General features: G+C 57.5%; 2 protein-coding genes across 4 annotated transcripts; both read right to left on the reverse strand.

Annotated features, from left to right (window-relative positions):
- Nucleotides 1-710: 710 nt before the first annotated feature.
- On the reverse strand, nucleotides 711-3,330 carry MYADML2 (myeloid associated differentiation marker like 2). The gene is made up of 2 exons (XM_010342293.3): nucleotides 3,181-3,330; nucleotides 711-2,998 (listed from the first exon to the last, which is right to left on the reverse strand). The coding sequence occupies exon 2, from the start codon at nucleotides 2,821-2,823 to the stop codon at nucleotides 1,900-1,902; it is 924 nt and encodes a 307-aa protein (XP_010340595.1). The 5' UTR covers nucleotides 2,824-2,998; nucleotides 3,181-3,330; the 3' UTR covers nucleotides 711-1,899.
- Nucleotides 3,331-16,058: 12,728 nt separating this feature from the next.
- On the reverse strand, nucleotides 16,059-24,997 carry NOTUM (notum, palmitoleoyl-protein carboxylesterase). 3 transcript variants are annotated; one of them, XM_039476912.2, is made up of 12 exons: nucleotides 24,421-24,997; nucleotides 23,236-23,606; nucleotides 22,318-22,370; nucleotides 22,143-22,238; nucleotides 21,631-21,691; nucleotides 21,318-21,376; nucleotides 20,828-20,930; nucleotides 19,872-20,063; nucleotides 19,653-19,753; nucleotides 18,861-19,008; nucleotides 17,508-17,555; nucleotides 16,059-16,830 (listed from the first exon to the last, which is right to left on the reverse strand). In XM_039476912.2, the coding sequence occupies exons 2-12, from the start codon at nucleotides 23,577-23,579 to the stop codon at nucleotides 16,524-16,526; spliced, it is 1,512 nt and encodes a 503-aa protein (XP_039332846.1). In that variant the 5' UTR covers nucleotides 23,580-23,606; nucleotides 24,421-24,997; the 3' UTR covers nucleotides 16,059-16,523. The 3 variants fall into 3 exon arrangements, with proteins under 3 accessions (XP_039332846.1, XP_074245169.1, XP_074245168.1); XM_074389068.1 differs by lacking the exon at nucleotides 24,421-24,997 and having other exon boundaries at nucleotides 18,861-18,939; nucleotides 23,236-24,373; XM_074389067.1 differs by lacking the exon at nucleotides 24,421-24,997 and having other exon boundaries at nucleotides 23,236-24,368.
- Between the last annotated feature and the right edge of the window lie 69 nt (nucleotides 24,998-25,066).

Consider the following 25,066-nt stretch of genomic DNA (forward strand, 5'->3'; position numbering starts at 1 on the left):
AGGCCACCCGACAGGGAGGAAACCGGGAAGTTTCTGACAACTCATTTCAGAATTCTGGCCAGCAAAGAAAGGAGAGAAGGAGGCCAGGTCCCCCCAAGAGTGGCGTCCAGGTCTCCCCTGGAGTTAGGAGGCAGGTGGTCCCTGTGCCCCCTCCCCACCACCCTCAGCCAGCGACAGACCCCACAGCTGACTGCCCTTGTCTGGGATCTGCCACTGAGCCCAAAGCACCCACCGCTCTGAGTAAAGGACCCTGGTCAGACCCCGTTTGCTGCTAACACAAGCGAGCCCCTCCCCAGCGGCCCACGGAGCCCTTCCTCACGTCCTGGCAGCAGCACAGATGCGACTCTGGGGACCGCAGTCCAAAAGGAGCAGCAATGCATCTGTCTGCCTTCATGTCCAGGGCTCCAGAGATGCCCAGATGGGCGCGGGGGGAAGGAGGCGAGCGCTGAGGGCCTGGGGGAGAGATGGGCATGAGCCACAGGCCCGTCTGAGCCAGACTGGCCCGTCAGCCCTCCGAGGCAGAGAACACGGCCTGCCACATCCCCAGGAGGCTGCTCAGACCCTCAGAAGCCCAGCCTGCCCTTCACCGCAATCCCGGGACACACCCAGGGCCACTTCTTCAGCCTTCCCCCAGAGCACGCTGAGCGGGGTCGCCGGGAGCAGCAGGTGCCCGCGGCCCCTCAGAAGAGACTGCGGGGCCAGAGGCAGGGTGTGTCTAAACATCAGCATTTATTTCCTGCTCAAGGACATTGGGGCCTAGTCAATGGGCTGAGGGGCCATGGCCACCGCCCATCTGGCTTGGGCTCAGGGGTGGCCAGTGGGTCGGCTCCAGGCTGGTGGTCCAGGCTGGGCTGGGCTTCTGTGCAGGAGAAACTGGCTGGAGCGTGGAGGGTGACAGCCCCGGTGTCAGGAGTGTCTGGCAACTGGACCCTTGAGCAGAGGCAAGCAGTGCCCAGACTCTGTGTCCAGTGGCCGCCCTCAGCCGGGCTCCCTCCCAGTGCCACAGGTGCCCACCGGGCCACAGCTGGAGCTGCTTTGCCACAGCTGATGATGGGTGTCTGGGTGGGGCTCCTGTGGCTGGGGCAGAACCATCTCCTTCCCGCACACGGTGCACTTGGTGCCACCGGCCTCTAAAGGCTCTTCCCGGCCACCTGCGCCATCTCCAGCCTGCGGACACCGGAGGCAGCCTGGTTCCACCATAGTACAGTCTTAATTCTGGTTCCAAAGGCTGTGGCCACTAGCCCAGAGGCTTCCCAAAGTTGAGTGGGAGAGGCTGGTCCAGATTTCTGGCATCTTGTCTGTGAGCTGGCACAGCCCCCCAAGCAGACCTCTCCTCCCAGGGTTCTGGGAGCTGCCCCTCCCAGCCAGGAGGTGGTTCCGGCTCCCTGTGCCCCTCCCTCCCCTTGCCTGGCCCAGGTGCTCTCCTGGGTTTGTCTCCTCTGGAAATCATTCCTTTTTCAGCTTGCCTTAGCCAGCCTGAGCGTGGTCTCCAGACACTACTGGAAGTACTGGGTGCCTCGCAAATCCTTCCAGCCTAGTGTCCCCAGCTGCAGAACGGGTCACAGCAGCAGCTGCTTTAAGGTTTTCCCTGTGTTGCAGTGACCAGCACTGAGCTCCAGGAGCGCTGGGAAGTGGTGAGAGAGCTAGCTGCGGATTGGCCAAGGGGAGGCTCTCCCTGCCTCTGCCCTGGGCCTCTGCCCTACTGCCCTGCCCCGTCCGTCTGTCCTTCTGTGAGCCCACCCTGGAAGTCGGGGAGCGACCTCTCCCAATGCACTGCATGTACTCTGAGCTCTTGGCTTCCCTTCTGCTCACTACTTGACACCTTGGTTCACCTGAGTCCCCCTCGAGGGGCCTGGAGATGCTGGCCAGAGAGTAGAGGTGGGCAGCTGCTGCTGTGGGCTACAGGCTGGGCACGAAGCGAATCCTCTGGGAGTAGGCAAGGTCGATGATGTACAGGAGCAGGTTGATGTAGGTGAAGATGGCCACCACCAGCTGGCTGTCCCAGGGACAGCTGCCTTGAGCGCAGTCGGGGGGCCGTCCAGGCTCGCCGTACTTGGGATCGAAACAGAAGACTGGCCAGATCACAGCAGCGCTGAGGTACAGGAGCACAGCCAGGAAAGTGTACACCACCACCAGCCGGTCAAAGGGGCAGCCCAAGCCCCCCGTGTGGCCCATCACACTCAGGACCACCACGGCCACCGTGGCCAGGAAGCAGAGGCTGTAGACGGCTACGCACCACTGGGTGGCCACATAGCGCCCATAGCGGCCGTCGTAGACCAGCGCCCCGAAGATGATGCAGGCCACAAAGGCCTGGACGATCTTAAGCAGCCCCGACATGGTGGCCATGTAGCTGGTCACCTGGCCAGGCCGAGCCCGCGTCAGGGCCACCTCCACAGCGTAGGCCAGGAAGAGGAGTCCGGCAAAGACGCTGGCAGCCAGGCGGAAGTCCCTGGCAGCACAGCCCCCGGGCTTGGGTGGGCATTCCCACTGGGCAAAGTACAGCGGATACAGTACCGCAGCTGTGGCGCACAGCAGGGTGGCCAGCATGGCGAAGGCAGCCGTGAAGTTGCCCCAGGAGAGCCGGAGGCAGCCATGGAGTCTTGTGAACTCGCAGGCCACCACCAGTGCAGAGACAGCGAAGCAGAAGCCCCAGGCAGCCATGCAGAATGTGCCCTGGACGCCCGCAAAGCCGCCCCGGTGGGCCACCAGGCTGAAAGTGGTGCAGCCAAAGGCCAGCTGCAGCACGCGGGCCGTACCCACGGGGGACATCACAGCGCCCAGGTGCAGGTACGCACCCTGAGGGGGCTCCATGCTGCTGCCCATGTGGGCGGCCACGTTACCAGCTCACACAGTGCCCCAAGGCCCTGGGGTCCCTGCTGGGCCAAGGCCCCTCAGTCCCTTGCGGTAGTGGTAGATGCCCGCAGCCTGCAGAGGCGGTGAGGACGGTGACTGCAGCAGGGCAGCCTCTCTGCTGCCTATGTGAGGCGGCCCCCTAGCCCTATAAATAGACAGCCGTGATCAGAGCCCCAGAATAGTAGCCCACGTGCCTGTCTCAATCTTAGACATTTGACCCCTGGTCCCCTGTGGAGCCCCTGCCAGGACCATTAACCCATAGGCTGCTGGCGTCACCCCACCTCCGCCTCCCCGCCTCCCGCCTCCCGCCTCCCGCCTTCCACGCACCTGCATCTGTCAGTCTGGTCAGCTGATTGCAGGCTTGTCGGGGAGGGGAGGGAGATGGAGGAGAGAAGAGAACAAGAGGGTCCCCATGGGGTAACCCAGCTCCAACAGCCTGCAGGGCCAGCCGCACGGGGGAGGGCGCAGGAGGCAGGAAGGCGGCAGGTAGGGATCCCGGGCCCCTGGGGATTTTCCCCAACATTTACCCCACCCCTTCCGGACAGCAGTATGGTTCAGAGCCTGCGCGGGCTTCAGGACCCTGCTGCCATTGCCCGGGCCTCACAGGGCTCTGCTGCGGCGGTGGGGGGAGCAGAGCATGGAGACCCTGGCTTCTACTCCTCAAGGTCCCCCCTCCCCACCCTCATTCCATCTAGTCCCTAACCTGCCTGGAGCAGAGACATTTGACTGTTAGTTCTTGTCTGCAGGGATCAATTCAGAGCTCTTCACTTGTCCTTCACATTAAACACCTAGAAAAACACTCAACTCTCCTTTTTTTTGAGACAGAGTCTCACTCTTTTGCCCAGGCTGGAGTGCAGTGGTGTGATCTCGGCTCACTGTAACCTCTGCCTTCCAGATTCAAGAGATTCTCCTGCCTCAGCCTCCTGAGTAGCTGGGATTACAGTGCCTGCCACCATGCCCAGCTAATTTTTGTATTTTTAGTAGAGACAAGGTTTCACCATGTTGGCCACGCTGGTCTCGATCTCTTGACCTAGTGATCCTCCTGCCTCAGCCTCCCAAAGTGCTGGGATTATAGGCATGAGCCACTGGACCTGGCCCCCACCTTTTTTTTTTTGGGGGGGGGGGACAGGGTCTAGCTCTGTCACCCAGGCTAGAGTACAGCGATGAGAACATGGCTCACTGCAGCCTTGACCTCCCAGGCTCAAGTGATCCTCCTGCCTCAGCCTTTTTATTTATTTATTTAATCACCTTCAATCACTCCCAATTCCATTTTTAAGCTAAAATATGAAACGTTTTTGAAAAAGAAAAAAGATTTCTTACTAAATTTCGTACGTGCTCTGGCCCAATCAATACAGGAAAAGAGAAAGAAAAATTGCCTCTAATTCCGTTACCTGAATTCAACCACTTTGAACATGGTCCAGTATATCCTTATAGGTATTTCCTGAACTTTTTAGTTAGAAAAAAAAAAAAAATCCACAGAAGGGCTGCAAAATAGCACAACAAACATTCATATACCCTTCACCTAGATTCAAAAGTCATTGAGGTTTTGTCATGTCTGAGCTCTCTCTCCCCCCAGACACCTCATTAATTACTTAATTAATTAATTCTGCAAATATGACGATGCAACCCTAGATTCCACAGACCCGGTCTTCCTAAGAGCAAGGCTGGCCAGGCACAATGGCTCATGCCTATGATCCCAGGACTTTGGGAGGCTGAGGAGACGGATCACCTGAGGTCAGGAGTTCAAGACCAGCCTAGCCAACATGGTGAGCCTCCATCTCTACAAAAAATATAATTAGCTGAGCATGGTGGCGGGAGCCTGTAATCCAAGCTATTTAGGAGGCTGAGGCAGGAAGAATCTCTTGAACCCAGGAGGCGGAGGCTGCAATGAACTGAGATCTTGCCACTGCACTCCAGCTTGGGTGAAAGAGACTCCTTCTCAAAAGAAAAAGAACAGGATTAGCCAGGCACAGTGGCTCATGCCTGTAATCCTAGCACTTTGGGAGGCTGAGGTGGGTGGATCACCTGAGGTCAGGAGTTCAAGACCAGCCTCGCCATCATGGTGAAACCCCATCTTTAAAAAAAAAAAAAAGAACAGGTCTATTCCTCCAGAGAACCTTAGCACACTGACACATTCCAGAAATTTAAGAATGATCACAATACAATACAGGGTTTATAGTCCGTTTTTCCCACCTGTCCTCAAAATGCATGTTACAGCTTTTAAACGTTTTTCATGAAGCTCTCATTAGGGATTATGCATTGCGTGTGGCTGTCGTGCCTCTCAGGGGGCTGTGTTCTCAAATTGTCTCCACTTTTATTTTTTATTTATTTTTTTTTTTTAATTTTTTTTTTTGGAGACGGAGTTTTGCTCTTGTTACCCAGGCTGGAGTGCAATGGCGCGATCTCGGCTCACCGCAACCTCCGCCTCCTGGGTTCAGGCAATTCTCCTGCCTCAGCCTCCTGAGTAGCTGGGATTACAGGCACGTGCCACCATGCCCAGCTAATTTTTTTGTATTTTAGTAGAGACGGGGTTTCACCATGTTGACCAGGATGGTCTCGATCCCTTGACCTCGTGATCCACCCGCCTCGGCCTCCCAAAGTGCTGGGATTACAGGCTTGAGCCACCGCGCCCGGCCCACTTTTATTTTTTCACTCTGTCAGTCTCACTCTGTCAGACAGTCTCACTCTGTCACCCAGGCTGGAGTACAGTGGTACAATCACCACTCACTGCAATCTTGAACTCCTGCCCTCAAGCCATCCTCCCACCTCGGCCTCCTCAGTATGTGAGACTATAGTTTCAAGTCACCACTCCTGGCTAATGTTGGTATGTTTTGTAGAGATAGGGTCTCTCTGTGTTACCCAGGCTGGTCTCTATCTCCTGGCCTCAAGCAATCCTGTCACCTCAACCTGGCACATGTCTGGGATTACAGGCATGAGCCAACCAGTACACCCAGCCTCCATTATTTTTTCGAGATGGAATCTCGCTCTGTCGCCCAGGCTGGAGTGTAGTGGCACAATCTTGGCTCATTGCAACCTCTGTCTAGCAGGTTCAAGCGATTCTCCTGCCTCAGCCTCCCCAGTAACTGGGACTACAGTCGCCTGCCACCATGCCTGGCTAACTTTTGTATTTTTAGTAGAGATGGGTTGCCATGTTGTCCACGCTGATCTCAAACTCCTGACCTCAAGTGATCCGCTCACCGTGGCCTCCGAAAGTGCTGGGATTACAGGTATGAGCCACCACACCCGGTCACTTTTTAAAATTTTTTTATTATTTTATTTTATTTTATTTGAGACAGGGTCTTGCTCTGTTACTCAGGCTATAATGCAATGATGAGATCTCAGTTCCCTCTAATTTCTGCCTCCCGGGTTCAAGCAATCCTGCCACCTCAGCCTTCCAAGTAGCTAAGACAATAGGTGTGTGCCACCACGTCTGACTAATTTTTTGTATTTTTTGTGGAGACAGTTTTGCCATGTTGCCCAAGCTGGTCTCAAACTCCTGGAGGAATAGCTGGGATTACAGGTGCCTGCCACCACACCCAGCTAATTTTTGTATTCTTAGTACAGATGGTTGGTTTTGCCATGTTTGCCAGGCTGCTCTGGAACTCTTGACCTCAGGTAATCCACCCACCTCAACCTCGCAAAGTGCTGGGATTATAGGCGTGAGTCATTGTGCATGGCCACACTTTTTTTTAATTTGAAACAGAGTCTCACTCTGTTGCCCAGGCTGGAGTGCAGTGGCCTGATCTCAGCTCACTACAACCTCTGCCTCCCGGGTTCAAGCAATTCTTGTGCCTCAGCCTCCCGAGTACCTGGGATTACAGGCACCTGCCACCATACCCAGCTAATATTTGTATTTTTAGTAGACCTGAGGTTTTACCATGTTGGCCAGGATGGTCTCAAACTCCTGACCTCAGGCAATCTGCCCTCCTCAGCCTCCCAAAGTACTGAGATTACAGACGTGAGACTATGCCTGGCCAATTTCTTCGTATATTTAAGAGCCAGGGTTTTACAACTCTGACCAGGCTGGTCTCAAATTCCTAGACTCAAGCAATCCTCCTGCCTTGGTTTCCCAAAGTGCTGGGATTACAGATGTGACCGACAGCACCCAACCTCATTTTATTTTATTTTATTTTTTTGAGGCAGAGTTTCACTCTTGTTGCCCAGGCTGGAGTGCAATGGCGTGATCTCCGCTCACTACATACAACCTCCACCTCCCGGGTAGAAGGGGTTCTCCTGCCTCAGCCTCCAGAGTAGCTGGGATTACAGGTGTGCTCCATCATGCCTGGCTAATTTTGTATTTTTAATCCAAAATGTGTTTATTGAGATGGTGTCCCACTCATCTTGATTCAGAGTGCTTTTAGTGCTGCTTCCTCCTGAAAGAACATCCTTCTGTAAGCCTTGCTTTTCCTCCTGTAGGCTGGCAGAGGACAGTGGAGCAGCCAACACATAAAATACCGTTTGTTCCTGGCTAAGACCATGGTGATGTTACAGCGTCCCGAGCATTTCACATCCATGAAGCAGGAACTGGGGCTCTGCACCAGGCATTTCTTCCTGTGTTTCCTCTTCTCCTCTTCTGGAGAGGGATGAATGATCCTTTGTGAGAGGCATGTTCTTGTGAGTAGGTCATCACTGCCGGATAATTTTGTATTTTTAGTAGAGACAGGATTTCTCCATGTTGGTCAGGCTGGTCTCAACCTACTGACCTCAGGCCACCCACTTGCCTTGGCCTCCCAAAGCGCTGGGATTACAGGCGTGAGCCACTGTGCCGAGTCCTGAATGCTCTATTTTAGTATGATATTAACTGTTCTGGAAACATCATAAAGGTCTTGGAGAGGATGACCAGAATGCCTCTGTGTTTAAAAGGCGGGGGTGGGTGTTCATGGAGAATACTGCCTACTAGAACCATCAACAGACACTAGGACCAGCAGGGAAGACTACCGAGGAACAAGTAACCCACCCACAGGTGGGGCCTCACCTGTTCTGGGTGCTGCTGTCACATGAACGTCCCTTGCCTGGTTCTGCCTGAAGCAGCCAGCTTGGACTCTGTGAGGAAAGAGTCAGACGATACACATTGAAAGGTGATCTGTAAAGCCATCAGTCTGGACCCTTCAAAACGTCAGCATTATAAAATATTTTTTGAAGTGTGTGGCACTATTTTAAAAAGGCTGAGGCACAAGAATGACTTGTGCCCAGGAGACCGGGGTAGCAGTGAGTGAGATCGTGTGACTGCTCTCCAGCCTGGGCAACAGAGTGAGACTTAGTCTCAAAAAAGAAAAACAAAAATGAGCAATGATTTGGATGCTGAGAGAATTAGGAATGAAAATAGCAAAAACAAAAATTTACAAGTGTGTGGCAAGAGGCAACAAGAAAAAAAATTAAAAATAAATTTAAAAAAAAGGCTGGGCACGGTGGCTCATGCCTTTAATCCCAGCAGTTTGCGAGGCCAAAGTGGGTGGATCACGAGGTCAGGAGTTCAAGACCAGCGTCACCAACCAACATGGTGAAACCCTGTCTCTACTAAAAATACAAAAATTAGCTGAGCATGGTAGCACGCACCTGTAATCTCAGCTACTCGGGAGGCTGAGGTAGCAGAATCATTTAAACCAGGGAGATGGAGGTTGCAGTGAGCCAAGATCATGCCATTGCACTCCAGCCTGGATGACAGGGGGAGACTCCGTTTCAAAAAATAATAATAGGCTGGGTACAGTGGCTCGTGCCTGTAATCCCAGCACTTTGGGAGGCCGAGGCGGGCAGATTGTCTGAGCTCAGGAGTTCGAGACCAGCCTGGGCAACATGGTGAAACCCTGTCTCTACTAAAACACGAAAAATTAGCCAGGCACGGCAGCGTGCGCCTGCAGTCCCAGCTACTCCGGAGGCTGAGGCAGGAGAATTGCAGGAATCCGGGAGGCGGAGGTTGCAATGAGCTGAGATTGCACCACTGCCTGGGTGACAGAGCCAGACTCCATCTCAAAATAATGATAATACTAAAAATAAAATAAAATAAATAAATTTAAAAATATTGGCCGGGCGCGGTGGCTCAAGCCTGTAATCCCAGCACTTTGGGAGGCCGAGGCGGGTGGATCACGAGGTCAAGAGATCGAGACCGTGCCGGGCGCGGTGGCTCAAGCCTGTAATCCCAGCACTTTGGGAGGCCGAGGCGGGTGGATCACGAGGTCAAGAGATCAAGACCAACCTGGTCAACATGGTGAAACCCCGTCTCTACTAAAAATACAAAAAATTAGCTGGGCATGGTGGTGCGTGCCTGTAATCCCAGCTACTCGGGAGGCTGAGGCAGGAGATTTGCCTGAACCCAGGAGGCGGAGGTTGCAGTGAGCCGAGATCGCGCCATTGCACTCCAGCCTGGGTAACAAGAGCGAAACTCCATCTCAAGAAAAAAAAAAAAAAAAAAAAAAAAAAAAAGAGATCGAGACCATCCTGGTCAACATGGTGAAACCTCGTCTCTACTAAAAATGCAAAACATTAGCTGCGCGTGGTGGCTCGTGCCTGTAATCCCAGCTACTCAGGAGGTTGAGGCAGGAGAATTGCCTGAACCCGGGAGGCGGAGGTTGCGGTGAGCCGAGATTGCGCCATTGCACTCCAGCCTGGGTAACAAGAGCGAAACTCCGCCTCAAAAAAAAAAAAAAAATTAGCTGGGCACGGTAGTATGCACCTGTAGTCCCATGCACTTTGGAGGCTGAGTTGGGAAGATGGCTTGAGCTCAGGAATTCAAGGCCAAAAATTCAAGACCAACCTCGGCAATATAGCAAGACTCCATTAAAAATATATTATTTTTTAGGCCGGGCGAGGTGGTTCATGTCTGTAATCCCAGCACTTTGGGAGGCCGAGGTGGGTGGATCACGAGGTCAGGAGTTCAAGACCAGCCTGGCCAACGTGGTGAAACCCCATCTCTACTAAAAATACAAAAATTAGCTGGGCATGGTGGCATGTGCCTGTAATCCCGGCTACTCTGGAGGCTGAGGCAAGAGAATTGCTGGAACCAAGATCCAAGAGGTGGAGGTTGCAGTGAGCCAAGATTGCATCACCGCACTCCAGCCTGAGCTACAGAGCAAGACTCCGTCTCCAAAACAAAACCCCAAAAATTTGCTGGGCGTGGTGGCACCCGCCTATAATCCCAGCTATTCAGGAGGCTGAGGCAGGAGAATCACTTGAAACCAGAAGGTGGAAGTTGCAGTGAGCCAAGATCTCGCCACTGCATTCTAGCCTGGCAACAGAGTGAGACTCTATGTCTCAAAAAAAAAAAAAAAAAAAAAAAGCCCAGGCGCGGTGGCTCACGCCTGTAATCCAAGCACTTTGGAGGCCAAGGTGGGCGGATCACCTGAGGTCGGGAGTTCAAGACCAGCCTGAACAACATGGCGAAACCCCATCTTAAAAAAGAAAAAAGAAAGAAAAAAAATTATGTCAAATTCTTCTGCAAAAGAGACTTACCTCCTCTCCCATTATTTGTTTGTTCAGTGATGTGTCTACAGGCGATCTCGGCTCACTGCAATCTCTGCCTCCTGGGTTCAAGCAATTCTCCTGCCTCAGCCTCCCAAGTAGATGGGATTACAGGCATTTGCCACCACACTCAGCTAATTTTTGTAGTTATTTTTAGTAGAAACGGGGTTTCACCATGTTGGCCAGGCTGGTCTCCATCTCCTGACCTGGTGATCCACCCACCTTGGCCTCCCAAAGTGCTGAGATGACAGGGGTGAGCCACCGCGTCCGGCCTGTTGTGTTTTTTTAGACAGTTTCGCTCTGTCACCCAGGCTGCAGTGCAGTGGCCCTATCTCAGCTGCAACCTCCGCCTCCCGGGTACAAGCGATTCTCCTGCCTCAGCCTCCTGAGTAGCTAGGCTTATAGGCGCTTGCCACAATGCCCAGCTAATATTTGTATTTTTAGTACAAATCCTGATCTGCCTGTCTCAGCCTCCTGAAGTGCTGGGATTACAGGTGTGAGCCACCGTGCCCAGCTGGGTGTTTATAGTTTGGATTATAATTCAGAGTTACAGGGGATCTTGTGGTCCGCCGTGCTCCCCCCAACCATTTCCATCAGTGTATGTGTGTGTGCACGTGTCTGTGTGTGTGTGTGTATGTAAGCACTGCCTTACTTTTGGGCACTACAAAATATTCCAGGTTCAGCCTGTGTATTTCTTGATACTGTAATATAATAGGAAATGCATACTGAATCTCTGCCCTTGGTTTCTGAGACAGAGCTTCTACCACCCTTACAGACAGAGGCAGGAGGAGTCTTTTACTAGAGTATTTGGTCTTTGATCTGGTTCCTGACGTAGAGCTCCTAAAACCTTTATAATCCCCTGACTGATAGGAGCATCTGACATGGGGCTCCCAATTCCATGTCTCCCAGGACCCTGGTTCCTCGTGTTGGGGAATGGCATCAGGGACCAAGATATGGGGGCCAGGCATACTTGTTGCTACTGGGATATACATTCACAAATATTAACATATATATATATATATATAGAGAGAGAGAGAGAGAGAGAGAGAGAGAGAGAGAGACAGAGTTTCACTCTTGTTACCCAGGCTGGAGTGCAGTGGCGCGATCTTGGCTCACCACAACCTCCACCTCCTGGGTTCAAGCAGTTCTCCTGCCTCAACCTCCCGAGTAGCTGGGACTACAGGTGTGTGCCAACATGCCCAGCTAATTTTTGTATTTTTAGTAGAGATGGGGTTTCACCATGTTGACCAGGATGGTCTCGATCTTTTGACCTTGTGATCCACCTGCCTCGGCCTCCCAAAGTGCTGGGATTACAGGCGTGAGCCACCGCGCCCGGCCAACAAATATTTTTATTTTTTGTTTACTTATTGAAGATGGGAATAAAGTAGCTTTGTTTTTCTTTTTGAGATGGAGTTTTGCTCTTGCTGCCCAGGCTGGAGTGCAATGGCGTGATCTCGGCTCACTGCCATCTCTGCCTCCTGGGTTCAAGTGATTCTCCTGCCTCAGCCTCCCAAGTAGCTGGGATTACAGGCACCCGTAACCACCCCCAGCTAATTTTGTATTTTTAGTAGAGATGGGGTTTCTCCATGTTGGTCAGGTTGGTCTCGAATTCCTGACCTCAGGTGATCCACCCACCTTGGCCTTCCAGAGTGCTGGATGACAGTTGTAAGCCACCACGACTTTTTTAAAGTATGGAGTTTAAATTTGGAATAGATGTAGTTGCACAGCGGAAGTTCCCTGCTTTGAGTCCCTCGACAGCAAAGACTACGCCGTAGCCATCACTGCTGGAAGGAACAAGGCACTGTATTGGGTGAATGTCCTGAGTGTTTTTGCTCCAGAGAATGAAAAGCGCCAACCCTCCTGGGAAGTTAAGTCAGCGTGGACAGCGTGGGGTCATCCCAGCGTGGGGCTACCGGCCAGTGTCCTTTCCATGCCCCGGGTCCTGCAGGAAAGCATGGCACTGATTGACCGACTGACTACCAGGTGAGCTGTGTTCTCCTTCCGCTTTTGCCACAAACGTGGGAAGAAAGGGTTTATTCATCGATCGAATCCCTTTGGGCCCAACTCACAAGTGTCATGTTAGTGAGCCTGGTGCCCCCAGACACACACCACCAATGCCCTCAGGTCCCTTTCAGCCACCTCAGAGGAGCAAACTTCACGACTGCCGGACCGCAGCTCTCGAGGAAGAGCCAGGCTGCAGGCAGCGCCTTGCAAGTGCTTCCCCAGCTCCGATAGCACCGCAGGCCCCGCTCACCCAGCAGAGCCTCCCCAGACAGAGCCGCAGCCAGCCCCTTCTCAGGTCCCCAGGCCCCCTCTCCCTCCCAAGCTCTGTCCTTGTAGGGAGTCCGGTCTGCGGCCCTGCCTGGAGGTCTGGCTCTGGAGGCTCTAAGGACGAGGCCACCAGACCCCCACGGACCCCTTCTCTCACCTCCAGCCCTTAGTCTCCCTGACTCCCTTGGCTGCTGGGACTCCATGGATTCCCACCGGAGACCACAGAGAAATGCCCTACAGGGGGATGGCAGACATCCACCCATGGGTGCCAGTCCTGCTTGGGGGTTCTCGGGCCCGGGGCAGCCCTGACTCATTGGCACAGAGGATCAGACCCCAGGACACGCATCCAGGGCACAGGGACTTCACAGTCCTGGCCACGTGGGAATGGAGCTGTGGCCGGAGGGTGGGTGTACATCTCATGCTGACCTAGCTCCAGTGTCCTCCTCTGACCCTTATGGTCACATCGCTTCTCTGGGCCTGGTTCTTTGTAAACTGGAGTTTATTTTATTTTTTGAGTCAGGATCTCGCTCTGTTGCCCAGGCTGGACTGCAGTGGCGTGATCTTGGCTCACTTGCAACCTCCACCTCCTGGGTTCAGGCAATTCTTGTGTCTCAGCCTCCCATGTAGCTGGGACTACAGGTGCTGCTACTGTGCCCAGCTTTTTTTTTTTTTTTTTTTTTGTATTTTTAGTAGAGTCAGAGTTTCATCATGTTGCCCAGGCTGGTCTCAAACTCCTGGCCTCAAGCAATCCGCCCACCTTGGCCTCCCAAAGTGCTGGGATTACAGGCGTGAGCCACCGCGCCTGGCCTGTAAACTGGAGTTTGTAATGAAACCCACCTATTCGGGGCTCACATGACAATTTGTTCAGAAAGCTCCGCCCACAACAGTGCCCAAGATTGGCATTGGTGTCACCTTAGTATTATCAAAACTACAGGTAGGGGTGTGTGTGTGTGTGTGTGTTGACACAGTCTCGCTCTGTCGCCAGGCTGGAGTGCAGTGGCTCAATCTCGGCTCACTGCAACCTCCACCTCCCCGGTTCAAGCAATTCTCCTGCCTCAGCCTCCCGAGTAGCCAGGATTACAGGTGTGCACCACCATGCCCGGCTAATTCTTGGATTTTAAGTAGAGACAGGGTTTCACCATGTTTGCCAGGTTGGTCTTGAACTTCTGACCTCAAGTGATCCACCCACCTCAGCCTCCCAAAGTGCTAGGATTATAGGCGTGAGCCACCGTGCTGAGCCTATTTTTTCATTTTTATTTATTTATTTGAGAGACAGAGTCTTCCTCTGTCACTCAGGCTGGAGTAGTGGCATAATCACTGCTCACTGCAGCTGTGGCTTCCCAGGCTTCAGTGATCGTCCCACCTCAGTCTCTTGAGTAGCTGGGACCAGAGGTGTGCCTCACCGCACTCAGCTAATGTTCTAATTTTTTCTTTTTTTTTCTTTTTTTTTTTTTTTGAGACGGAGTTTCGCTCTTGTTACCCAGGCTGGAGTGCAATGGCATGATCTCGGCTCACCGCAACCTCCGCCTCCTGGGTTCAGGCAATTCTCCTGCCTCAGCCTCCTGAGTAGCTGGGATTACAGGCACGCGCCACCATGCCCAGCTGATTTTTTGTATTTTTAGTAGAGACGGGGTTTCACCATATTGACCAGGATGGTCTTGATCTCTTGACCTCGTGATCCACCCGCCTCGGCCTCCCAAAGTGCTGGGATTACAGGCTTGAGCCACCGTGCCCGGCCTAATTTTTTCTTTTTTAAGAGACAGGGGTCTCCCTATGTTGCCCAGGCTGGTCTAAAACTCCTGGGCTGACGCTATTGCCTCTCCCTCACCTCCCGAAGTGCTGGGATTACAGGCTAGAGCTTCATGTTTTTGCCCCAGGAATCCCAGGTCTGAGGTTTAGCCCGAGGACATACTTACCCATGTGCAAAGTGGTGACCACACCAGGACATGCGTGTGCACCCTTTGCACCTGAGTGTGCAGCAGAGCCCTCTGCAGGCCCCGCACTGTCACACCTGCAGCAGCTCACGCTGCACCCCGAGATACAGTGTCAAGAGGAGACAACAATGTGTGGTGTTTGGCCATCTGTGTAAAAGAAAAAAATGTGCCTGGGCGCGGTGGCTCATGTCTGTAATCCCAGCACTTTGGGAGGCTGAGGAGGGCAGATCATGAGGTCAGGAGATCAAGACCATCCTGGCTAGCATGGTGAAACCCCGTCTCTACTAAAAATACAGAAAAATTAGCCGGACATGGTGGCACATGCCTGTAGTCCCAAGCTGCTCGGGAGGCTGAGGCAGGCAAATGGCTTGAACCAGGGGGGTGGAGGTTGCACTGAGCTGAGATCACACCACAGCACTTCAGCCTGGTCAGCAGAGCGAGACTATGTCTCAAAAAAAAAAAAAAAAAAAAAAAGAAAATGCATGTACATGTGTGCATGTGTTTACTGGAATTTTCATAAAATGATCTCTAGGAATATCCACAAGATGACTCTGTTTATCCTTGGAAGCAGAGCTAGGGAGCCTGGAGCTGGGTGGGAAATGGGCATTCTTACCCTCATACCTTCTACATCTTTTGAATTTTGAACCATGGGTACAAATGACCTAGTACAAATAAACTGCAAACATTTAAGGAATTGTCAGCTGTGTAGGAAGTGTTCTGGGTTGGTAAGTGTTTTGAAACTAGGGGCCGGGCATGGTGGCTCACGCCTGTAATCCCAGCAATTTGGGAGGTCAAGGCAGGCGGATCACCTGAGGTCAGGAGTTCAAGCCCAGCTTGGCCAATATGGTGAAACCCTATCTTTACTAAAAGAACAAAAATTAGCCAGGCGTGGTGGCACGTGGCTGTCATCCACAGAGGCTGAGGGAAGAGAATCACTTAAACCCAGGAGGTGGAGGTTGCAGTGAGCCAAGGTTGTGCTATTGCACTCCTGCCTGGGAGACAGAGCGAAACACTCTCTCAAAAAAAAAAAAATTTTTTTTTTTTGAAACTAGAACCAGGGGTTGCACAGCACTCCGAATGCGACAAATGCTGCTGAGTCTCTCACTTGGAAATGCCTCAACTTATGCTTTGTGAATTTCTTCCCAATAAAAAAATAAAAAGGGGCCAAGAGCAGGGGCTCATGCTTATACTCCCAACACTTTGGGAGGCTGAGGGGGGAGGACTGCTTGAGCCCAGGAGGTTGCAGTGAGCTATGATTGTGCCACTGCATACCAGCCTGGGCAACACAATGAGATCGTGCCTCTAAAATAAATGAGTAAGTAAAGATATGCAGCTGGTACCATGCGCCCTGGGAAGTGGGCATCTGGTGAAGGGTTGAAGGGAAGCAGCGCCCCTACAGAAGACACTGCTCCGAGTCTGTGCATTAAGAAAAGGTCAGAGTTGGGGAGTTCCCATGGCCCCTCCCTGTATCTCCCTGCTGCCCTGAGGTCCCGGAGAGGTGTGAAGCAGGTGGAACTGCCCATTCAAATAAACACATCAGCAGCGTGAGGTGCTTGTCTTTTTTTTTCATCATTTAAAAAAATGTTACAAAACAATATCATTCATCATATATTTCTTGATTGTTCCTTTTTTTTAAAAAAAATTACAGTAATAAAAAAGTCATTTTATAAAATAATATAAAAGGGCTTGATGGGTAGGGCTGGGTGGGGGCTGTCTGAGCTGGTGGGCTGAGGAATCCAGCGCTTTTCTTCTGGCTTCCCTCATCGGGAAGGGCCCTCCGGCCACAGCTGGGGATGACAGCACATCCCCATCTCCATCTCTGGCTGGGCCTCTTACAGGCCGTGGGAGATGGGCAGGCAAAGCCGGGGCCGGGAGGCCGGTGGGCAGACCCAGGCAGGGGGACGGCTGGGGCTCTGTCCTGAAGAGAAGGGAGGGCCTGCTGGTGGGATGAGGTGGCACTGGGCAGCGGGTGGTCTTGCCCCTTGGTGCTGGCTCCTCCAGGCAGTCTGCCTAGCTTCCGCTGCTCAGCATCCCCAGCAGCTCGCTGGGCTCCAGTCCCTGCTGCTGGGCCACTGTCTGCACGTCGAAGCCCATGTGCATGAGGAACTGGGCCACGTTCATCTCTTGCCCCGTGAACTGGTCCCGGACAGTGGGACACGAGGGGTTGCAGTGGGGCCAGGGGCAGCTGTCCACCAGGTGGACGGGGCAGCCCTTTAGGGGGGTCTTGCTGGCTTTGTGGCTGTCATGGAGGCTCCTATCCCAGCAGTGCAGTGCCCGGGGCAGTGAGATCCCCTTCACCTGGACATCTGTCCAGTGGCTGCGGAGGAAAACCGGGTTGGGGTCACATGAGCAGTGGTATCACCCCCGAGGCGGCCGTTTTCTGTTTGAGACCGAGCTGGAGTGCGGTGGGGTAATCTCTGCTGACCGCAACCTCCCCCTCCCAGGTTCAAGCGATCTCCTGCCTCAGCCTCCCAAGTAGCTAGGATTACAGGCACATGCCACTGTGCCTGGCTAATTTTTGTATTTTTAGTAGAGACAGGGTTTTACCATGTTGGCCAGGCTGGTCTCAAACTCCTGACCTCAGGTGATCTGCCCACCTTGGCCTCCTAAAGTGCTGGGATTACAGGCGTGAGTTACTGCTCCCAGCCTGGTTTTTTTTTTTAAGACAAGGTCTCCGTCTGCCTCTCAGACTAGAATACAGTGGTGTGATCACTGCTCACAGCAGTCTCAACCTCCTGAGTTCAAGTGATCCTCCCACCTCAGCCTCCCGAGTAGCTGGGATTATAGGCGTCAGCCACTGCTCAGCTGTGGTGGGTCTGAGTCTTAATTCTTGCCATATAGATGTTGCTACAAGGGGCTCTGGCAGCCCTAGAAAGAAATCCCATACACGGAGCCAAGAAGAGGCCTGAGGGAGGCCAAGTGCAGTTGGGGAGCCTGTGGACTTTTGAAGCTGATGTCATGGACGCCAGCTGCCCGGAGCCCAGGGACACTGACCTCCGGATGATGATCTCATGGGAGAGGCAGGCAGGGGCAAAGCTGGCCCTGTTGGAGAGGAGAGAGTAGCCTGTGAGCTCCCCACCCCCTCCCTGGATCCCTTTCCCACCCTCCTCTCCTAGAGCTGTCCCTGGCCTGGCCATCGCCTTTCCTGTTGCTTTGGCTGCCAGCTGCTCCTCCGGCCCAAGCCTCCCCTGGAGTCAGCCAGCTCCCAGCTGACCCTTATTCCTTTGTGCCACAAATCCCTCCTCAGAGTCCACCTCTTCCAGGCAGGGCCTCCTGGGCGGGGGCAGGACGCTGTCCTAGACAGGGAAATATGCTACCATCCAGAACCCTATTTCTTTTTTTTGTTGTTGTTTTTGTTTGTTTTTTTTTTTTGAGACGGGGTTTCGCTCTTGTTACCCAGGCTGGAGTGCAATGGCACGATCTCGGCTCACCGCAACCTCCGCCCCCTGGGTTCAAGCAATTCTCCTGCCTCAGCCTCCCTAGTAGCTGGGACTACAGGCGTGCGCCACCACGCCCAGCTAATTTTTGTATTTTTAGTAGAGACGGGGTTTCACCATGTTGACCAGGGTGGTCTCGATCTCTTGACCTCGTGATCCACCCGCCTCGGCCTCCCAAAGTGCTGGGATTACAGGCTTGAGCCACCACGCCCGGCCCCAGAACCCTATTTCTATTTTATTTTGAGCAGGGGTCTGCTTCTGTCGCCCTGGCTGGAGTGTAGTGCCACAACTGAAGCTCGCTTGCCTCCCACAAGGAAGGTTAGCTCACTGTAATCTTCAGCTCCTGGGCTCAAGGGATCCTACTTCCTCAGCTTCCCGAGTAGCTGGGATTCCAGGTGCTGCCACCATGCCCAGCTAATTTTTGTATTTTTTGTAGAGACAGGGTTTCACCATGTTGCCCAGGCTGGTCTTGAACTTCTGGCCTCCAGCAATCTGGCTGCCCCGGCCTCTCAAAGTGCTGAGATTATAGGCATGAGTCACCGTGGCAGGCCCAAGACCTCTCTCTCTCTATATGTATATTTTTTTGAGAAGGAGCCAGGCTGGAGTGCAGTGGCTCACTGTAACCTTCACCTCCTGGTTCAAGTGAATCTCTTGCCTCAGCCTCCCGAGTAGCTGGGATTACAGGTGCACACCACCATGCCCGGCTAAGTTTTGTACATTTTGTGGAGATGGGGTTTCGCTACGTTGGCCAGGCTGGTCTCATACCCCCGACCTTAGGTGATCTGCCCACATGGGCCTCCTGAAGTGTTGGGATTACAGGCGTGAGCCCCCCTGCGCCCGGCCTAGAACCTCTATTTTTAAATCAAGAGTGAGCTGCCCAGCGAGGGGCTCCCGGGGCCCATGCACTCACGGCACGTCCTTGAGGGTGTGGCGCACCTCGCGGCCCAGATTCTCGATGTACAGCCGCTGGCCCTCCTGCACCGGCTGCCCTGAGAGGTGCACGTTGCCCACAGTCAGCTGGGCCTCGTCAAACAGCCACTGCACCACGAACACGGGGCCTGCAGGTGGCGGGGCTCAGTTCGGCCTCCCCATGACCCCTGCTCCTGCCCCCGACCCCAGGCTCCAAGCTCAGCACCCCCAAGTCCCCTCCAGTGCTGCTGAGGCTCCCAGGCCGCTCTCCCCAGGGGTGCCAGTCACCAGTCCCTAAGAATGTGGCTTCCTTCTTCCAAACCAGCATTTTTATAATCCATAGGTTCATCTAAACAGATAAACAAACCACCTTTCCTTGAAAAAAGGCTCTTGTTAACCCCTCCATGACCCTGGCCTGCTTCTCAGCCACTCCACTGTCACTAAAATTTGCTGATGATTCACTGGAATACAACCTCACCACTCCTCAGAGTGAGGGGCTGGGGAGAGACTGGCCCAGGGCCCTGCAGCAGGGAGGGGCAGCTCGGGGATTAGGTCCAAAGCATTAGTCACGGGTGTAGACAGGGTGACCGCCTGTCCCGGTTTGCCTGGGACTGGGGGGTGTGAGCGCTGAGGGCAGGCAAGTCCCAGGCACACCACGGCGACAAGGCCCCCTGGCACACAGCCGGCCTCCTCCCCGGACCAGGGCAGTGGCCTCCAAGCCCAGCCCGAGGGGCTGGAGTCTGCGCCGGATTTTCAGAAGCTGCCCCGCGGCTCCACCCCGCCGCCCACTCACAGCGCAGAGTCGGGTAGATCTTGTAGCCGAAGAAGCAGTTCCACTCCTCGCCCTCCTGGAACTGGCGGCGGCAGCGCTCTGGGACCACCCCGTTCCAGTACCTGGAGCCACAGCTGCGGGTTAGGCTGCCACGGGCCCCGCGCCCCGGAGCTCCCCACCCACAGATGCCGCCCCACCCAGGCCCTTGCGGGGCACAGCTGCGGCGCGGGGGCTGGGCACCTGATGCCGCGGCGGATGGCCTCCGTGGGCGCGCACGTGATGGTGTCGATGCAGTCCGTGTGGCGGTACTGCTCGCTGTCCAGGAACCAGCCGGAGTCGGCCAGGCCTCGCACCTGGATGGCCGGGTAGCCCAGCTCCTCCAGCTGCTCGGCCACGCGGTCCACATTCAGCAGCACCCCGGTGCCCCCCGCGCTGCGAGGAGGGCCAGGCGTGAGGCCCGGCGGCTGGAGAGGCGCTCACCTCCCCGCGTGCGCTCAGCCCCGGCCCGCGCCCCTGCTGCGTCCGGAACTGCGAGCGCCTCCCGGTCTACACTGCGCGTGCGCAGGCGACCCGCGCTCTCTGTTCACGTGCAAGACCCACGGCCTTCAGGGGCCTGGGGCAGAGGGGCTGGCAGGGCCCCTGCGCAGGCTGGTGTTGAGGCTGGCAGGTCACCACACTTTCCTGACACGGCCAGGCTCTCCCCTCCCTCCTCCCCTTCCTCTCTGTCTCTTTACCTCAGTTTATCTGAAAATGAAGATAAACTACGTGGCCTCAGGCCCCTTCATCTGCTCCCCGTATGTCCCCTGGGTCTCCTGCATGCCTGCTGGGATACTGGGGCCCACCGGGGCGATCCTCACCTACCGGGCCCTGGAGGAGGGGCGTCAGTCCACGGCCAACCCCTAACCAACGACCTAGGTCCCTGCAGCGCACGCCTTCCCCTACATCCAGCAACCATCGAGTCCAGAAGCATTCTCTGGACAGCGTCCGGTTGCCCAGCACTCTGGAGCCGCACCTCAGAGACCCCAGTGATGCCAGCTCTCCCAGCTCCAGCCTCTCACCCTCCCAGCCACCAGCCAAGATCTGCACAGGCTCCGCCCCCTCCTCACCTCCCATACACCCCCACCCCACACCCATTCCATGCGCCCTCCACACAGGTCCCTGCCTCTCACCTCCAGCGCCCACCCCACCCTGCCCACCTGCTCCCGGCCAGCAGCAGCACCTTGGCCCCGCTCAGCCCTCTGCCCAGGAGCTCTCGCACCACCTCCTGGATGATGAGGGTGCCCATGAATGCATACTCGTCTGCAAGAGAGAGAGGGGATGGCCTCAGGTAGGGGGCTGGGCAGAGAACCATCTCCTGCACCAGAATGGCTGGCAGAAGAGTTCTGGCTCTGCTGGGGGACTGGGGGGAATCTTCTGGGGAGGGGTCCGGGACTGGAGGAAGGTGGGTACACCAGGCCATGCTGGGGCCCCCTCCCTAGGGAATATTCAGAAATAACGACCCCCTACAGTCTTGGCCAAGCGGGCAGTGGGCACGTGGGGCGGGGACCCTGGGGCATACTATGAAATATGAAAGGCTTTGAGAGTGTGGCAATGCTGAGTGTCAGCTTTTCCCCAGAAACCCCCCTGTGCCCCCCTCATCCCTCCCCTGCCGCGCCTTGCCGTGCCCTGGGAAGGCCGGGGACTCACTCTTCTCGGACTTAGATGAAGCCCCGCTCCAAACATCACTGGAGCAGTAGGGGATGAAGCTGCAACACAGGACAGTGAGCATGCCACAGCGCCGCCGCTCGCTGGGCAGCCTCCAGGAATGATGAAGGACCCCCCAAGAAGGACCATCCCAGGACAGGCCTCCCCAAGAAAGACCCCCAGGATAAGATGTCCCCAGGAAAGACCATCCCAGGACAAACCCCCCCCCCCCCAGGAAGGACCAACCCAGGATAGGACCCCCCATGGAGGATCCCCAGGAAGAACCCTCTCCAGGCAGAACCCTGCTCCCCCTTACACCATGTTTGCGTTCCACCAGTGGGGGTTCTCCTCCGGCTGTGAGGACAGGATCCCTGTGCCTGGGGACAGAGGCAGTGGGGCTTTCTAGTGGCAGGAGGCTGCGCAGGGACGGGAATCCCAGGCGGGGACTGGGCTCCCACTTGGCCCCAGCAAGGGAGGTGTCCTAGTGCTGCGGGCCTGCACCGAGGTTGCCGGGAGTGGAAGACCGTCGGGTTTAGTCACCCAGGGAAGCCACCATAGCCACGGTGCCCGGCCAGGCTGCGACACTAGGTCTGACCTTGACTCCAAACCCCATCCCCGCTTTGACCCTCGGGACGGTAAGCGCCTATTAACTGCTAGTGTGGAATGGACCCCAAAGGGCGAGAGTGAAGGCGCCCCTTGCTCTTAGGAACTCAGGCGCCGGGCCGGGTACGACGAGCGGGGCGGGGGCCTCGCCGGGGCTCAGGGAGCGGGCACGGCTTTCTCCCGGACCTCCCGTGGAGGCCGCCTTCCCCGAGGCCCGCCGCTGACCTCTGCGAGTGCGCGGCCAGTCCCGGGAGCTCATGAGGCGCCGCATGGTGTCGTATCTGGAGTCGCAGCTCTCGCGGTTGAAGCAATACCAGCCGCCTGCGGACACGGCCACCGGCTCAGGCCCGCGCGCGCGCAGGGACCCCCGCCCTCGCCCTGCCTCGGCCCCCGGACGCACCTTCCAGGAAGAGCAGCCACCGCCGGCTGCCCTTGGACTCCTTCAGGTAGTAGCTGCGGGGAGGACACCGAGCGGTCGGCCCGGGCCGCAGAGCCGCCGCGCTTCCCCCGCGCCCAGCCCCGGCGGAGGGGCCGCGCCACCTGTTCCCCGCCGCGCGCGGCGGTCGCACGAGGGCGCCCTCGGCCAGGCCCACGCGGAGCGCAGCGGACGGCGGCGGTCCCGGGAGGTGGCGCTCGCGGGGCGGGGAAGGGACCGCGCGGGCTGCGGTCCGTGGAAAATCCCCACGGCCCGCCCGGCGCGGGTCCTGCCGTAACCTCGGCGCCGGCGGCTGGTAGAGAGTCCTCCCGGGGCGCGCAGCGGCGCTCAAAGCGTGCAACGCGCCCGCAAGGAGGAGCGCGCATGGCGGGGGCGCGGCACGCTCCAGGGGGTGCGGGGGGCGCGGGCGCCACCGACCTGGCGTGCAAGCCTTCGGGCAGAGGCCCGACCCCACGCCCCGGTCTCCCGGCTGTCCTCGGCCTGCTGAGCGCGTGGGCGCCTCCGCCGCGCCCCGACACCTGGCCTCACGTCTCTTAGCTACTCCGGGGCCGTGGGGTGGGGGGCAGTAGGACTCTCCCCGCCCCCCGGGGTCGCCTGTTCCCGCTGGAGCCGGGCGCGCTCTCCGGCTGCATCTCCCCGCCCAGGGACCGAAGGACACGCGCAAAGCGCCTGTGTCCGCTGGCCGAGGGGGCAGCGCGGCTCTGCTCTTCACGCGGCAAGTCACCGAGGCGAGCCCTCCCCAGGGCCAGCACCGCGGGACGCCCGACGGAAGCCCTTTCCCCCCCCCACCCCGGGGAGAGAACGGCCGCGGCCCGCAGGGAGGGTCCAGCCGGAGGCCGGGCGCGTCCGGGTGAAGCAGGGAGGCGCAGGGCGCGGGCTTACCCGGCGGGGCTCCCGTCGTTGCAGGTCACCGAGGTGTTGAGCAGGAGGTGCAGGCGCAGGTCCTCGTTGAGCTGCGGCGCGGAGCAGGGGTACAGGGACTGAGCCAGGCTCTTGACCTGTGCCATGAAGCTGTCCATGTTGCCCTCCACGGCCGTGAAGTCCAGCGGGAAACTCTCCACTGGCTGTCCAGCCGCCGGCGCCGCCTCGGTCCGCGGGGGAGGCGGCGGCAGGGGCGGCGGCGGGGGCGGCTGCTGACCCTGGCGCCGCCAGGTCTTCTTGGCCTCGCCGCCCCCGGCGCAGTGCAGCAGGCCCAGCAGCAGCAGCACGCGCACCCCTCGGCCCATGGCCGCGCCGCTCGGGTCCGCGGCCACCTGCGGACAGCGGGCGGCCTTGAGGCGGTGGCGGCGGGGGGTGCCGGGCCGGGGGTGCCCGGGACGCGGGGTGCCGGCGGCTCCTGCTCGCTCGCCCCCGCTCCCGGCCGCCGGGCCTGGCGGAGAAGGCGCGGGTGGCTGGGCGTCGAGGCGCTCGGGGCCGGGTGCCGTCGGCCTCCGCCGCTGGGGCTTCGCGCCCGGCCGTCCGAGGGCAGCGCAGGGTCTGGGTGCGCTGGCTCCGGCCCGCGCCAATGAGCGGCGGGGGCCGAGCCTGGGCGTATTTGCGGGGGCCGCGGCGGCCCGGGTGCCCGCGCGTTAGATGTGCCGCCGCCGCCGCCCGGGCTCGGCGGAGGGGGGAGGGGGCCGCGCTCGCTCTTTTCTTGGCGGAGGCATCGCCTTTTCTTCCCAAACCGCAAGCCTGACGGAGGGGCCTGGACTACCCCGCCGCGGCCGCCGGAGGCGCTCCCGGCCCGGCTCCGTGGGGGGCAGCGCGGCCGGGCGGCCCCGGCGGCTCCATTCACCGCGGCCAGCCCGGCGCCTCCGCCCCCGCCCCGGGGCAGCTGGAAGGGGCGGCGGGTGGGGGGTGGCGACGGGGAGGGGCGAGGCTTTTCCGCGCCGGGGGGGATGGGGGGGAACTCCGCCCGCGGCGCAGCTGGCCGCGCCCGACGGACTGGGGGCGCGGGGAGGGCGCGCTCACCTGGAGCCGCCGGCGTCCCTCCCATCCCCCACCGCCCAGGCCCAGAGCGGGCCGTGGGGGACTCAGACCCCGGCCCGCATCTCCCCACCCGGAGCAGCCCTGGGGCCCCGCTCTCACCGCGGCCAGCGCGGGCGGCCCAGCGGCCCCAGCCTCTCAGCGCCCTGGCCCTGCGCCGTCCCGCTGGTGCGCCCGGCTCGGCTGCGCTCCCCCTCTGGCGCTGGCGCGGAGCCGCCAGGGACTTTTATCCAGCGGGGCCCCCCGGGATCAAAGCGGCGGCGGACACAGGGCTTCGAGCCGAGGGCCAGGCAGCAGCGGCGCCAGGGCCTCCTGGAGAAGCGGACAGGTGGGGCGCGAGGTCCTGGCTTCCTCGGAGACCGGTGGGAGGGACCGCGCGCCCCTGCGAGGCGCCGCGGCGGAGTCGCCCAGTCCCGGGCCGGGGTGTGCAGATTCCGGGCCGCTTCTGCTGGCACTGGAGTCAAAGAGGGAGCTGCGACTTAAGAAGATCACAGGGGCCAGAGGTGAGGTCTTGGATCTCCGCCTGCCCCAGCCTGGCTGCTGGCCCCTGCCCAGGACCCTCAGGAACCTTCCCCAGCCGCCACTGGGGGAGGAGGCCAAGGGTCGAGTGGCTGCCTGCTAGGCCTCTGCTTGGGGCGCTTCATGCCAGGAAGGGCGCCAGGCTTCACCTTGGAGAGCACCCCGTCCACTTCCGAGGCTTAGGATACTGGGGGCAGAACAGGGTTCCTGTGGGAAATCAACGCTGGAG

Source organism: Saimiri boliviensis, chromosome 17 (genome assembly GCF_048565385.1).
Source record: "Saimiri boliviensis isolate mSaiBol1 chromosome 17, mSaiBol1.pri, whole genome shotgun sequence".
In the NCBI taxonomy this organism is placed as follows: Eukaryota; Metazoa; Chordata; class Mammalia; order Primates; family Cebidae; genus Saimiri; species Saimiri boliviensis.